This window comes from Mya arenaria, chromosome 6, assembly GCF_026914265.1.
Source record: "Mya arenaria isolate MELC-2E11 chromosome 6, ASM2691426v1".
NCBI classification, from domain to species: Eukaryota; Metazoa; Mollusca; class Bivalvia; order Myida; family Myidae; genus Mya; species Mya arenaria.
The window spans coordinates 18,789,007-18,806,561 of NC_069127.1; the positions used below are offsets into that span (position 1 = coordinate 18,789,007).

Consider the following 17,555-nt stretch of genomic DNA (forward strand, 5'->3'; position numbering starts at 1 on the left):
TAATCCATTGCAAAAGTCAATATGAGAATGAATAAGCCCGTTCACCATTATCTCTGTTGATTTTTGTGAAAGGTGTTTACAAATTTCTTTCAGATTTCAGATTAAAGTGTACGGAAGGAAGAATGAACTGTGACAACAGTTTCGATGAAGAACTTTTTCTTTTTCAACAGTTTGTCTTTTGATTTCTTTTTACTATAAAATTACCGTACTTTCTGTATAAACACCTTTATCGATTCACCTCATCCGCCTAACAAGAGACTATAAGGAACGGCCAAGTCAAACATGTAACACACAAAACAACATTTCCATGTATCAAGTTAAATGGCACTTATCTAAAATCAGCATCAGGAATTATAAGATGAATAAGACGAGAAATGCACGACGAAAAGCAATGAATTATGAATATTTTCTTTTGAAAACATATGTTAACAGTGAACGAAAATTGATACAGGCCGCCAAAACAGCCTTGTATCACAAATAAGACAATGGCCCTATCAAGCTAAGCATCGATATCAATATGATTCGATTGCCTAAAAAAAAACGAAAAAAAATAATACAAAACAAACAAACAAAAGCATGCCTACATCATAATGAAACTTTGCAATAAGTTTACTAGACGGAGCTCAAGAGCTGTTGCGATATATTGTCTCACGAAGTCCCAGAACACTATCGATGAGCTGGGACTGACCTGGATCTATTCTCTGAATCTGTCACTCAGATCTCCTCATTAATGCCCCCATTGATTGGCAACATTGCCTCACGCTGACAATAAGATCGATCTTTGAATGACAAGGTCACGCTACTGGTATATGAAACAAGTTGGAGGTGCGTTTTTTATATACATGTATACTAGATCGACATACAAGAATAAGAATAAAAATGTTATGCGAATTCCAGTTTGCTTTATCTCATAACCTTCGAAAGTATAATTTATTATACAGGCTGAAAGTTGAGGACACAATAAATAATTATCTATATTCTGTTTTGTTTTATTCCAATAGCAAACATCTATATACACTTGTTGTATTTTCCATTATTAAACAAGGCTGCATAGCGATGACTCGATTGTCATATGCAGTGTTAGGAAAGATTAAAAGAGATTCCACAGTTCTAAAGTGGATCTCAACGACCAAAACACAAACTATACAAAACTGTTGATGCCATTCTAAGATCAAATATTAAGCAACTTAGCGTGCCTTTCGTGTAGGTGTTTGGGAACTATTCGAGTGTTTCGAAATAATATATTATCAGGGTTTGGCCAACAAGAATTTGGATTTTTTTTTGCAAAAGTGATTGTGCTCAAATGCCAAACTACGAGAGACTATCCAAAACACAATGTATTGTGGCTTTTTATTTCAAGAAATATATTTGTTACGAGGAAGTGAATTTTAGGTACTCTGTTGCTTGTATTTTATTCAGTATCTTCCTTTTTAAAAGATAGAACACCAAGAAGCCACACGCCATTGTCGTCTGGATCATCTTAAACATTTTAAAACATTAACATATTTATATGAAGACATTTTTTCGTTAAATTGCAAATGGAATTCTGACAAATCTCTATTAAATGATTCCTTTGCAGAAGCGAATTCAGAGTTTGGCATTAGAGGGGGTTTGGCCTTTTGGAGCGCAAGTAAGAAATTACGTCCCAGTCCTGATAAACACGAACAATGCATTATTTTATCAGTTAATAAGGACTTGTTGTCGTTCTCAATGACATAAGCATTGTTTTCATATTAGTTCACGGATATTGTAGTTAATAAGTACATTTTTACAATTTAAGAGGGGCTGCGTGCCGGGTAAGCGCCTGTCTAAAGCAGCTAGTGCTAACTCAACATTTCACCAAAACATGATGCAAATGTTATATTATTAATTGTACCTTAGCATTGAATAACAAGGAACATTTGAAACGTTTCAGTTTTTGGCCTTCCCGATCCATCTATTGTGGTAGGCAATGAACGACACAATGTTTTTTTGGTTTATCTTGGCAATACATAAGGTAAGTATGCAATGGTAAATGTTGTTAAAACAACCCGCTAATTGCATCTTTTTTTTTGTTTTTGCTATGATAAGAGTAAAGTTCCTTTGAATAATCACCCAAGTTACATTAACTTATACTTAGTCGCTCACGTTGGCACGATGTTGGGCGAGAGTATTGTCTTGTGTTGTTTGTGGGGAGGGGAGGGGGACTGGAGAACCCAGAGAAAGTCCACTTGCCCGGCTTCCAGACTACCAACCAAACTCACATGCACCAAGGCCGGTAATCGAACCCGGGTCGCGTAAGTGAGAAGCGAGTGCGCTAACCATTGCGTTAACTGGACAACCAAAATCATCCTTAGCGAGATTGTCGTAGGCAAGGGTAATGGCTTAGTCGAGTATCCATAGACAACATGGATCTCGAGCGGTAGGTTGCTCTAGACTATGTCCGGGTCTATTGTTCGTGAAAAATTGTTTTAAATATTTATGTTGTGGTCCAAAAAACTCCGCAACTGCGTACCGAATATTTTCTTCTCTCCGTTACAAATAAACGAGAGTTAAGTTCCGAGTAATGCAAACAATCCTCGTACAACCCCCGCACAACCCCTTTTAGCCCCTTGTATACTTTAAAAGGCCACTGAATACCGCGGACAGGTTCCAGACACTAACCAGTTGTCCCTGTCACGAAAGACTATGAAGAACATAAAACAGTACCTTTATAAAAAATAAGGTGTCAACTTTAAGCTGTTATTAGTTAACAACGTTTGCATTTGCTTTTGGTACGGGAAAATTCCCCCCGACCACGTAATTGATGGTGTTGGTGGTGAAAATTCCCCCGACGAAATATTCCTCCCACCCACATAATTGATGGTGTTGGTGTGGGAATATTCCTTTCATCGTAATTGATGGTGTTGGTACGGAAATATTCCTTTCACCGTAATTGATGGTGTTGGTACGGAAATATTCCTTTCACCGTAATTGATGGTGTTGGTACGGAAATATTCCTTTCATCGTAATTGATGGCGTTGGTACGGGAATATACCTTTTACCGTTGTTGATGGTGTTGGTGTTGGAATATTCCTTTCACCGTAATTGATGATGTTGGTGTGGGAATATTCCTCCCAACCACGTAAATGATGGTGTTTGTGTGGGAATATTCCTCCCACCCACGTAATTGGTGGTGTTGGTGTGGGAATATTCCTCCCACCCACGTAATTGATGGTGTTGGTGTGGGAATATTCCTCCTACCCACGTAATTGATGGTGTTGGTGTGGGAATATTCCTCCCACCCACGTAATTGATGAATATTCCTCCCATCCATATACATATGGTGTTGGTACGGGATTACCCCCCCACACACACACACACACACACGTAATTAATGGTGTTGATGCGGGAATATTCCTCCAACCCACGTAATTAATGGTGTTGATGCGGGAATATTCCTCCAACTCACGTAACTGATGGTGTTGGTACAGGAATAGCCACGTAAGTGACGGTGCTGATGCGGGAATATTCCTCCCAGCCACGTAATGGACGGTGCTGGTACGGGAATATTCCTCCCACCCACGTAATTGATGGTGTTGGTGCGGGAATATTTCTCCCACCCACGTAATTAATGGTGTTGATGCGGGAATATTCCTCCAACTCACGTAACTGATGGTGTTGGTACAGGAATAGCCACGTAAGTGACGGTGCTGATGCGGGAATATTCCTCCCAGCCACGTAATGGACGGTGCTGGTACGGGAATATTCCTCCCAGCCACGTAATGGACGGTGCTGGTACGGGAATATTTCTCCCACCCACGTAATTGATGGTGTTGGTGCGGGAATATTCCTCCCATCCATATATTTGATGATGTTGGTACGTGAATATTCCTCGCCCGACGTGCGGGAATATTCCTCCCACCAACGTAACTGACGGTGCTGCATGGTACGGGAATATTCCTTCCATCTACATAATTGATGGTGTTGGTACGGGAATATTCCCTCCACCTACATAATTGATGGTGTTGGTACGGGAATATTCCTCCGTACCCGCCATAAGAAAAATATATCCCTTTGAATAATTCATTACTTCCGGCGATAATAATGGCTTTCTTACATCAAACGAGTACAGCTTCCTTCATATAAAAGTGTAAAGAAAGACACATTTCCTCGATAGCAATCTTTATAGTCACGTTGTTTAAGGTCGATGGATACCCCGTGAAAAAGATCATAGTTGCTTGGCGTAGTTAAAATACAACTACAAATCTCGTTTTTCTTATTAATGCTTTTACACTCATCCGTTTTATTATAAGGAATTCAGTGCGGAAGACTTTGAAGGTCGAGGATTAGCAACACTATACTAAATACTTGCACGCAAGGTCGTCCTTTTGATCGCCCATTACGATTCGATACGAGATTTGGACTGTATATAGTAATGTAACATGCTACAGCTTTATAAGTCTTTTTTATTATTTCATTGTGTTCAGTTTTCTTTAGGACTATCTTGCATTATCAGTATTAAATAAATAATGTCCAATCATCCCCAAGAAGCAAGATTTTTACGTTTAATTGGATGGACAAAATGTTATCACCGACATAAGTCAACTCAACTATGTCTGTTTGTAACTCTAGGTGTTCTGAACGATCTAACATTTTGATGCTCGTGTAATATTGTGCACAAGCCACATTTTTACCGGGGCTTATCAGGTACCGGGTCTACAATGTACAGCAGGATGTATTAAGCGTTCATTTAGTTGACGATCCTATGACGCTTATACTATTGTACACGGTTGAAACAAGGCATTTTACCGAGTCCTCTAATGTATCTGTGACACCTCCAGAACGGCTTTGGATGGAAAAGTGGGATTCTTCTGAAGAGCAAAGATACCAACCCGCGAAACACTTACTAGAGCCATCATTGATCGGAAAGAAATGCAAACAAGTGACACAACTTTCAAAAAAATCTTTAAAAACTCAGCATACGTTGACTATAACGTTACGAACACAGTTTAAATTATGAAACTAATATTTATGTTGATATACATATTCCTTTTTACAAAATACATGATGCTTTTATTTTTTTCATACAAGTTTATCTGTGTTCCACACTTAATTTCTAAAATTCTGCTACTTATTCTCGTATTTTCCATTGCATTGTTAAACTATGAAATAGATAGTGCTTTGTATACACACAAGGGCTTTGGTTTGACAGCAGTATAAAGCATTTTGCAGATATATGTGGATATCACCGCAATATAAAAGCTTTAATCATATTACATTATCAACAATGTACTGAACCAATTATTAGTTTTCCCTTTTCATGCGCGTGATTACATTGACACAATCATTCTATTACTTTATAATACCCCCAAGGGTGTTCTGCATCTAGCTCTCAACTCTCATGTTACTATTCAGGGCATTCAGCTCACGACAATGTCCACTGGAGTTACATTGTGATTTTTCGTACCAAATAGTTATCAAAATTGCTAACATACACGAATTCAATTGTGTAATTCATTTTTACGAGCATTTGTTTTTACATTTATACTTTTCGGATGGCGATGTTGAAAGGCAATGCTGTTGTTATTTAAGGAATGAATTGCGGGGTTGATGTCATTATCGGGGTATGAACGCAATTGGGTTGGTCAATGTGTGTGGAGTCCGAAGGACTCCACGCGTACTTTGACCAACCCAATTGCGTTCATATCCCTGATAATGACATCAACCCCGCAATTCATTCCTTATATTTACACCAATAGTTCATTATTTCATTCAAGAATTGTTAAAGAAATACTTTATTTCATTTAAGAAAACCTTTCGGTCATCCGTTCTTACCAATTCTATAAATAGAACGACCCGACTATAACCGGAAACATTTTTTTAAATGACGTCACAATAACGCGGGAAAAGATCAACCACTTGAAATCACTTTAAAACGTAAAATTGTAACACTTCTGGTACCAATATATTTAAAATATAATAAACTAACACTTTTAAAAATGCTGATCTATATTTTACGGGACCTGCAGACACCATACAATCAATAACAAGATCAATATCTTTAATGTATATTGTTATGAAATGAATTACGACCCGAACATATCCGAAGATGTTGCGTTCATCGATTGATGAACGCAATTGCCGAAAGGCAGTTCATTTAAGGAATGGAAGTTGAGGTGTAAACATTTCAGGATGAACAATATCGTACGATGATCTAGGAAGATGTATTTATACAGAACAGAACAGAAAGTTTATTTCGTATAAAACAGTTCACATAATAAAGACACTGATATAAGTAAACGATGACCCTTGATCATTGATAAATTGAATATTCTGCATATAGACATGGCGATCTGTTATAAAATGAATAAAAGCCTGAAAAAAGAAAGAAATAAATAAAATTAAATAAATACTGTTTAAGCTATATTCCTATGGTTTGTCTTGTGTGGATATCTCTACGTGATGGTGTTAGTACTAATGTCATTCACAAATAATAGCATATTATAATCAACGAAGTACATTTAAATATGCAATTCTTTGAAAATATACATTATGAAAAAAGTGCAATTTACAATATGACAGGTAACAATAATAACTTTTTCCGAAATTTTCATCATCGTAAAGCTAAGCGTTGTTCTGGCGGAGTTGCTGTTTATTATAAAGACTCACTTAAGCCCGGTATTAATATTGTACGAAATCATAACGATAGTATTATATGGTTAAAACTAGACAAATATTTTTTCAACCTAGATACTGATGTTTATCTGTGTGCTGTCTATTTATGGTGTGAAGGATCACCGGCTTATGATGTAGTAAACATTGACTTTTTTGATCTGATACAAAATGACATTTATGATTTTGACCGAATTGGAACTGTGTGTTTGGTCTGTGATTGGAATAGTCGTGTTGGAGTTAGAAATGAGTTTATTGTGTATGATAGATTTACTAATGATATTAATAATGATGACTATATTACAGACGTACCCCTAGTTCGGGCCTCTCTAGACAAACATTGTAATACATTTGGCTTACGGCTTCTTGATCTTTGCAAATCCACGGGATTTCGTATTTGTAACGGCCGAATTGGCAATGATAATAATTGTGGGTCATTTACCTTTGCATCGAGAAATGGGTCGTCTGTTATTGATTACCTGTTGTGTAAGCAATTCAATTTTGATGATATTATCGGATTTAGTAAGTGTCCATTCAATGAATGGAGTGATCATTATCCACTAACGTTTTCGATAAAAATTAATTATTCTTTCTGCGACAAAAGTAAAACACAGTGCAATTTTGTTAAGCAGGTATGGTGTGATGAATTAAAAGATCAATATAGAGCGGGGTTAATATCTAAATTACCTGTGTTTAACACATTAACGGAAAATGTAAATACAAAATAGATCTGATATTGATAATATAATACATAACTTTACACAGACCATTCACAGTATTGCTGATCCCTTGTTTAAAAAGGATTATATATTTAAAGAGAAAATTTGTTTTGTCGACAATTCACATTGTAATAGCAAACAATGTTTTGATGATGATTGTATAACGGCAAAACGTAATTATTCGGACGCTGCGAACATGTATAACAATTGTAAAACGAACACAAATAGAATACAAATGTGTACCTTGAAAAATGTTTATAAAAAGCTCGTTAAGCGTAAGCGAAAGTTGTTTAAGGTTGCCCAAGGCAAATGTATTAAGCAATTACGATTTTCTAAGCCTAAGGCCTTTTGGAAATATTTTTAAAAAGCTAAACAAAACAGCAGTGCTGATATTTCGTTGCAAGATTTTACCAAATATTTTTCAGAATTGAGTGATGATATATTACAAACTGAAAATGGTGAAGCCGAAGATTTTGTTAGAAATAATGATTTTACAAATACATGTGAGAGTTTCGAACCGTTATTAGACGGAGATATAACAGTTGCTGAAATAAATGCTGCTGTTAAAACATTAAAACGTAACAAGTCCTGTGGGCCAGATGCCTTGTTAAATGAATATTTCATAGAATCTATAGATATTTTGGGTTTACATTTGTGCGATGTGTTTAATGCTATTTTAAACAGTGGTTATTTCCCCGAAAGCTGGACTAAAGGAATCGTTATACCCTTACATAAAAAGGGAGCTAAAAACGATGTAAATAATTATAGAGGCATTACCCTAGTTAGTTGTATGTCAAAACTGTTTACGACGATACTAAACAAAATAATAATATATTTCTGTGATGAAGCGAATGTTGTATCAGACGCCCAATATGGTTTTAGAAAAGGCAGATCAACAGTTGATGCTCAGTTTGTTTTATTAAGTATTATACAAAAAATTCTTAACGAAAATAAACGTTTGTATTGTGTTTTTGTAGATTTTAAAAAGGCTTTTGATTGCATTTACAGAAATGCGTTATGGCTAAAAATGTATAAAACCGGTATTTAAGGTAAAGTTTTACGAATTGTTAAAGATATGTATGAAAAAGTAAAATCGGCTGTTAAGATGTTAAATATACTATTCTGACTTTTTCGAATATGCCATAGGCTTGAGGTAGGGTGAAGTCATGTCTCCGGTTTTGTTTTCCTTGTTTTTAGATGATTTAGAACTATTTTTACAAGCAGATATGAATTCAGGCCTCACTATTAATGACCTTATAGTTATACTACTATTGTTTGCGGACGATATGATTATACTAGGCAACACACTTGAAGATATCAATAGGTCACTGTCATTATTAGAAGTGTACTGTAATAAATGGAGTCTAGAGGTTAATACAAGTAAAACAAAAGCCATGGTATTTCGTAAAAGAGGTGGTCTGTTCAGAAATGAAAAGTTTCTATATAAAAATAATTGGATTGAAGTTGTTAGCGACTTCAATTATTTGGGAACTGTTTTCAATTACACGGGCACATTTGCCAGGAATCATGAACACATAATTGGAAAGGCTCTTAAGGCACTAAATGTTTTATTGGCTAATTGCAATAAGTATAATATCAAGCCAAAAGTTAGTTGTCAATTATTTGATGCCTTCGTTGGCTCAATACTAGGTTATGGGTATGAGGTTTGGGGATTTGGAAAATCAAAAGAAATCGAGCGCATTCATTTAAAGTTTTGTAAAAGAATCTTAAATGTACGCATCAATACTTCCAATTGTGCTATATACGGGGAACTAGGCCGTTATCCCCTGTATGTATTACGATATATTAGAATTTTAAAGTATTGGTTCAAAGTTATTGAAACAGATAATATTACTATAAAGGGACTATATAATATGTCTGTTAAAGACTGTCAAAATGGTAAACATAATTGGGTTACTGATGTTAAAGATATTCTAAGCAAACATGGCTTTGCATATGTGTTCGATAATCCACAGCTATATAATGTTAATACAATTGTCAGTCTATTCAGAGACACATTAATTGATACATTTAAGCAAACATGGGGTAAAGACAAAGCTAGAAGTAGTGTTCTAAATCTGTATAATAATATTAAAAGTACATTAGACCTTGAACAATATTTGAACATTCTACCGCATGACTTACGATTTTATATTACTAGATTAAGAGTGTCTGCTTATTCATTAAGAATCCACACCGGTAGATATGCTAATAACAACATTCCTAGAAATGAACGTTATTGTACTTTTTGTAATTCAAATGATCTAGAAGATGAATTTCATTTCATATTAATATGTCCTTGTTATAATGACATCAGAAGGAAATACATTAAAAAATATTTTTATGTCAGACCAAGCATGTACAAGTTTATAGAACTGCTTAAGTCAGACAACAAAAAATACTGTATTTAAATTATCCAAATATATAAAAGAAGCTCTTAAACATAGAACTTCCATTACATATAGTGATTAGTTTATATCAGCTCATCCTCATGTTTTATCATTTGCATATTATGTTTTTTTTCACGTATGGACAATTATTCATATCTACGTATAGACATTGCCTGTATCGAATCTGTATATGTGACATGTTGAATTCACGTTATATAAATATATTTATATTCTATGACTATGTACCTTGTTGGTATACGTCGAATAAAATTATGTTCATGTTCATGTACGATAAAAAAAAAAAAAAAAAACAACAACAACAACAAAAAAAAAAACAATTAGTATACCAGTCGAACATTTCTATTTCTCAATTCAACAGCCTTGTAAACAAAGATGAATACGTTACGTAGTATATGTTTATTTTCTGACTGTAAAAGTTCGATAGCTTTTAAAATAGAGGCTTGTTGACGATAATATCTAGGTATGTAATTATTTCTTATCTCAATATACATCTGGAATTCAAAAATAAAATGGAACTCGTCTTCAAGTACATTGCATATAGGGCACAGCCTTTCATTCAAAGGAGTTCTATTCCATCTACCCACTTCTACATTCAATCTATGTGCGCTCATTCTTAAGTGCAATTCTATATTTTGGAATATTAACGCAGTTCAAATAGGGTTGGAAATTGAAATTAACGAAAGTACTGTAACTCTTGAAGAGTCATGGATCCTACGTTCAAGTTGAATAAAAATATCACTTTTAAAAGAGACTTAAATAGCGGAATATCATTGACACCCTTGTTTAGCCAAACATGATAAAAACCTAAATCTAAGAATCTTTCTGATACTCATTGCCGAATTTGTAGATCGTGGACGTGTTTCTCTATCTTGCAACATTATTTTATAAACCATGTTAAGATATTTGTGTGCTTGCGAATTTATTACTTTAAAACAATACCGCACCATAATTATTATACTATATATGAATTAATATCAAGTCTACCAGTCTCGGCGTAAACAAAGTTGTTTTGAGTTGTTGTTTTCACACATAGCACATATTTATCGTAAAGAGTATGGATGCGTTCAACGGCCATCCTTTTGGAGGTACCCCAGATTTCAGACCCATACAATAGTATGGGTTCAATTAGTTTATCAAAGAGCCCTAAATTATGACCGGGTGTAATATTTGTAAATTTATTTAAATATTTTTAAACGGAAAATTGCTTTTCTTGCTTGTCCAGCGAGTGTTGTTGTTGCTTGCAGAAAAGAACCACCTGTTGTAAATACTACGCCAAGATACGTAAAGTGTCCGACTATATCTAAGATATTAGCATCATAATATAAACGTAAATTAGCAGGAATTCTTCCATCTTTTTGGAAGATTAAAACTTTTGTTTTTTTCAATGTTGACCTTTAGTTTCCAACTGTTACAATACTCACTGAGTATATTTAAATTTCATTGTAACTTTTCACCTGATTCCGCAAATAGGACTATGTCGTCAGCGTTCATTAGCAGGAAAATATTTAACATGTCTGTACCAATGCCTTTAGCTCCTTGTAAATATAAAACCTCTTTTAAATCATCGATATTGAAAATAGAAATGGTGAGAGGCATTCAACTTGCCGTACGCCTAAACAGCTTTCAAAAATATTACCAAGCTCACAGTTGAGTCGAACTCTTGTTTTTACATGACCATACATTGATTTTATAACGTTAAACAGTCTGCCTCTGATTCCAAGTCTATATTTTTTAAACCAAAGATTCTCTCTTACAATATAATCAAAGACTTTGGAAAAGTCAACAAATACACAATATAGCTTTTTGTTTTGGCTTATAATATGATTAATCAACCCATGCAATGCAAAAAAATAATCAATGGTTCCCATTTTTGCCCTTAACCCAGCCTGTGATTCAATGTATACATGACAAAATTCTGCCCATTGTGATAGCCTCTCATTAATCAAACTCGTGAACAGTTTTCCCAAAACGTTTAACAATGTAATTCCCCTGAAATTACTTACCTCGTCAACGCTTCCCTTTTTATGAATTGGAACAATATACCCCTTTGTCCATTTTTCAGGAAAATAACCAAACCATTACAAACATATCCACATCCAATTCCTGACAATTGAAATAATTGTCTTCTGGCTTTGATAAATTGCTTAACAAACACATACTTGAAGTAGATCAATACATGTAAGGATCGCCGCCTTGGAGCGGCCAGCAAAACACGAGTTCACTGGGGGTTACCCCATTGAAACGGCCAGCACAACACGAGTTCACTGGGGTAACCGCCTTGGAAAGGCCAGAATAACATAGATTCACTCGGGGTTGCCCCATTGGAACGGCCAGCACAACACAAATTCACTGGGGGGCTACCGCCTTGGAACGACCAGAACAACACGAGTTCAATGGGGGGCTACCGCCATGGAACGACCAGAACAACACGAGGTTACTGGGGGTTATCGCCTTGGAAGGGCCATAAACAACACGAGTTCACCTGGGGTTACACCATTTGAAAGGCCAGCACAACACGAGTTCACTGGGGTTTAAACCATTTGAACGTCCAGCACATCACGAGTTCACTGGGGTTTACACCATTTGAACGGCCAGAACAACACGAGTTCACTGGGGGTTACCGTCTTGGAACGGCCTGAACAACACAAGTCCATTGGGGTTTACACCATTTGAACGGCCAGCACAACACGAGTTCACTGTGTGTTACCGCCTTGGAACGGCCAAAACAACACGAGTCCACTGGGGGTTATCGCCTTGGAACGGACAGAACAACAAGAGTTCACTGGGGGTTACCGCCTTGGAACGGCCAGAACAACACGAGTTCACCGAGGGTTACCGCCTTGGAACGGTCAGAACAACACGAGTCCACTGGGGGTTACCGCATAGGAACGGCCAGCACAACACGAGTTCACTGTGTGTTACCGCCTTGGAACGGCCAGAACAACACGAGTCCACTGGGGGTTACCGCCTTGGAACGACCAGAACAACACGAGTTCACTGGCGATTACCGCATTGGAAGGGCCAGAACAACACGAGTTCACTGGGGGTTACCGCCTTGGAACGACCAGAACAACACGAGTTCACCGAGGGTTACCGCCTTGGAAAGGCCAAAACAACACGAGTCCACTGGGGGTTATCGCCTTGGAACGGACAGAACAACAAGAGTTCACTGGGAGTTACCGCCTTGGAACGGCCAGAACAACACGAGTTCACCGAGGGTTACCGCCTTGGAACGGTCAGAACAACACGAGTCCACTGGGGGTTACCGCATAGGAACGGCCAGCACAACACGAGTTCACCGAGGGTTACCGCCTTGGAACGGCCAGCACAAAACGAGTTCACCGAGGGTTACCGCATAGGAACGGTCAGAACAACACGAGTTCACTGTGTGTTACCGCCTTGGAACGGCCAGAACAACACGAGTCCACTGGGGGTTACCGCCTTGGAACGACCAGAACAACACGAGTTCACTGGCGATTACCGCATTGGAAGGGCCAGCACCGAGTTCACTGGGGGTTACAATATTGGAACGGCCAGCACAACACGAGTTTACTATGGTCACCGCCTTGGAACGACCAGAACAACAATAGTTCACTGGGGGATTAAACTAGTTCATGTGCATACAACCTCACACAAGAATAAAGTAAAACAGACCATATACACTGATAAACTAGGTTGAAGTACTCAACGCCAGATTCGAAACATTTACCTTGTTTGGAATGATTATCTGTATGAAATCTAGATCATGTTCGAGTAAGAATCAAGGAGTTCAATACATCAAATAATACCAAATGTTGTTATCATGAACTTTATCATTTCTTCACTTTTCATCAAATCGTTTAATACCTTAAGAATTATTCAGTTTTCCTAAGTTGATAACTTAATATTCAAAATTTATTTTATTGCACCAACGTTGACACAGTATAACGTACACGGAATATAACGGAAGGTTGTAGAGAGTTTACACACGTTCATGAGGTGACGACAGAAAGAAATCTGAATAAGCTGAGAAGATATATCATGAATGTCGGCACTGAGATTGTCTGACATCTGGAAGACACTACACGCGTACCTCAGAGAACCATTCCATTAATTCCTATATCGGCACAGTGTTTCTGGAAACAATGCTTCTTACAAAAAAATGTGTCTTCGAAGACACAAACACGAGATCTCATCGGTCAATATAACGAAATATAATAATCTACGTCATTTAAGATCAATGACTATAAACTGATGTCTTCAACCAAAGTTAAGTAAAAGTAATGTTAATAAGTAAAAACTTACGATCACCATGAATTGCTTTCAACAAAATCCCTTCCAGAAATGTTGGCTGTCGAATGTTTGCACGTGCATGTTGCTTCCATTCCCGCTTCAAATGATCTTCATTGTCGTAGAATCGAAATCTCCCCTGAATGTCGTGGCTTGACCGGTAGGTCATGGATTATATAATTTATGGAGAATGGTTTCAAATTACCAAGCAAAAAATCTTGTTTTTCTAACTCATACTTTGAGCAATAATCACGTTATATTTTATATGGTGTCTTATCCAAAATGAATGCCAGACTTTTTATCGATAATTCACGTAACTGGAGGACCGGACATCTAATGGATCAATCTGATGACAGAAGATTCCATAGAAATCAAGTATCCGAATAACGAAGTGTCCGAAAATGAAGAAAATATTCAATAAAACTTTTACGTATTTTGGATCAGAACATCCACAGGTAATAATCCAGGTATTTCATAATCATAGATATATTTCCCTGGTATAATCCGCCCCATTAAATCTGATTTAACTCGTAGGTAGCAGTAACTCCAGATCGATTGTATCGGATTCCTTTCGTCTGTTGTTGTAAACTCACAAATGTATTTTTTTGTCAGTCGTTCCTCGCCGATATCCTAAACATCACGATTCCACTGTAAACAACCGATCTTGGCTTGTCACATGCGAGGCTTGTGAGGTATCTGAAATTACTTTCAATCCTCCGGGAAAGAGTCAATATTCAGATATTCGGCTATTCATCTAGCAGCGGAATAACATAAATAAACATCAATAGGTTGATGATTCTGTAGCAGTATTAAGTGCCACGGATCTGACACAAATGAAAAACACACGTTCTTACTGTGCGAGGTCCTCAATACCAACAATGAGTCTGCTGTAACGCAGCTTGTTAATGCTGAGAAATTGTAAACTGAAACAATGCGAACTGAAGGGACAAACCTAGTTGCCTAAAAGTTAAACAATTTCCGGTTTTAAATATTCAGTAGGATTAAGGCCAAACTAACATTAGTCAAAGGGCTACAAGACACTACTAATTACACGGTGCCACTTGACAATGCACAGTGCTTGGCGCTACAAGACAACATACAGAGCACGGCGCTACAATACAACACACATTACACATTACACGGAGCTACTGTACAACACACACTACACGGCGTTATAAGACAACACACATTACACGGCGCTACAAGACAACACACACTACACGGCGTTATAAGACAACACACATTACACGGCGCTTCAAGACAACATACATTACACGGCGCTTCAAGACAACACACACTACACGGCGCTTCAAGACAACACACACTACACGGCGTTATAAGACAACACACATTACACGGCGTTATAAGACAACACACATTACACGGCGCTTCAAGACAACACACACTACACGGCGTTATAAGACAACACACATTACACGGCGCTTCAAGACAACACACATTACACGGCGTTATAAGACAACACACATTACACGGCGCTTCAAGACAACACACACTACACGGCGTTATAAGACAACACACATTACACGGCGCTTCAAGACAACATACATTACACGGCGTTATAAGACAACACACATTACACGGCGCTTCAAGACAACACACACTACACGGCGTTATAAGACAACACACATTACACGGCGCTTCAAGACAACACACACTACACGGCGTTATAAGACAACACACATTACACGGCGCTTCAAATCAACATACATTACACGGCGCTTCAAGACAACACACACCACACGGCGCTTCAAGACAACACACACTACACGGAGCTTCAAGACAACATATATTAACCGGCGCTACAAGACAACACTGATAACACGGCGCCACAGGACAACACACACTACACGGCGCTACAAGACAACACACACTACACGGAGCTTCAAGACAGCATACATTACACGGCGCTACAAGACAACACACACTACACGGCGCTACAAGACAGCACTGATTACACTCTGCTACAGGACAACACACACTACACGGCGCTTCAAGACAACACACTTTACACGGCTCTACAAGACAACACACACTACACGGCGCTACAAGACAGCATACATTACACGGCGCTACAAGACAACACTGATTACACGGCGCTTCAAGACAACACACATTACACGGCGCTACAAGACAACACACATTACACGGCGCTACAAGACAACACACACTACACGGCGCTTCAAGACAACACACACTACACGGCGCTTCAAGACAACACACACTACACGGCGCTACAAGACAACACACATTAAACGACGCTACAAGACCACACACACTACAGGACGCTACAAGACAACACACACTACACGGCGCTATAAGACAACACACATTACACGGCGCTACAAGACAACACACATTACACGGTGCTACAAGACAACATATATTACACGGGGCTACAAGATAGCATATATTACACGGCGCTACAAGATAACACACATTACACGGCGCTTCAAGACAACACACATTACACGGCGCTACAAGACAACACACAATACACGGCGTTACAAGACAACACACAATACACGGCGTTACAAGACAACACACATAACACGGCGATACAAGACAACACACAATACACGGCGTTACAAGACAACACACATAACACGGCGATACAAGACAACACACAATACACGGCGTTACAAGACAACACACACTACACGGCGATACAAGATAACATATATTACACGGCGATACAAGACAACACACATTAAACGGCGCTACAAGACTACCCATATTACATCAGACAGTTCGCTGACCAGAAGTTAAACTATGTTGTATTTTAAGTAATAGTCATATGACACGAAGTAACATCTTAATGAATAAGATGAGCAGTGTGAACGAGCCTTTTCTTAAGCATTTAAGTATTATATCTTGTAATAGTAAGATGATCCAATATAATACTTAAATAAGTATTATTCATGTTACTTAATGTCATAGAATGCAACCTAGTATTACTTCTGGTTATCTAATGTCTTAGAATAATACCGGATTGCCTAACACATTGTCAACGCACACATTGTCAACGCAAAATCTGACACAGGGAGTGTGTATCGGATGAGTGGAAGTAGGCGGACCTTAAAACCTTCCTGAAAGTTGAAATTCTTATTGATTAAGCCTAGTATTTAATGATTGCTTAATTAATTATTGGCTGAAAATGTATGTTGTATTCTAAGAAAAGTTATCTTTTTAATGCGCCTTCACACCAAATATTCCGACACATCAGACGTTGCTTCGATGACTTAAGTTATGAAAGAATTCATTCTATGGTAAACATTACGGCACCAAGCCTTCTGTTTTCGGAATATTGTTAACGTCGGTTAATGTAGTTGACACGTACAGAAATGTTTCCCCATCTGATGGACATAACAAGCAAAACATAGCCTCTTTTATTTTGTATTCATTCCAAAGGCGTTAAACATTTAAGTAAGTATTATACATAACAGTTATATCTGCATGCGCCAGCATGTTCTTACGGTGTGTGTTATGCTACGTTTACACTATG

General features: G+C 37.6%; 1 protein-coding gene across 2 annotated transcripts in view; it reads right to left on the bottom strand.

The window, feature by feature from the left end:
* LOC128236694 (uncharacterized) overlaps positions 1 to 14,798 on the bottom strand; it is a 48,704-nt gene extending 33,906 nt beyond the window's left edge. Inside the window, exon 1 of one of the 2 annotated variants that reach the window (XM_052951762.1) lies at positions 14,048 to 14,798. In XM_052951762.1, the coding sequence (XP_052807722.1) occupies positions 14,048 to 14,201 (154 nt within the window). In that variant the 5' untranslated portion in view covers positions 14,202 to 14,798. The remainder of the gene's footprint in view (positions 1 to 14,047) is intronic. The other variant, XM_052951761.1, reaches the window with a different exon arrangement.
* Positions 14,799 to 17,555: the final 2,757 nt, after the last annotated feature.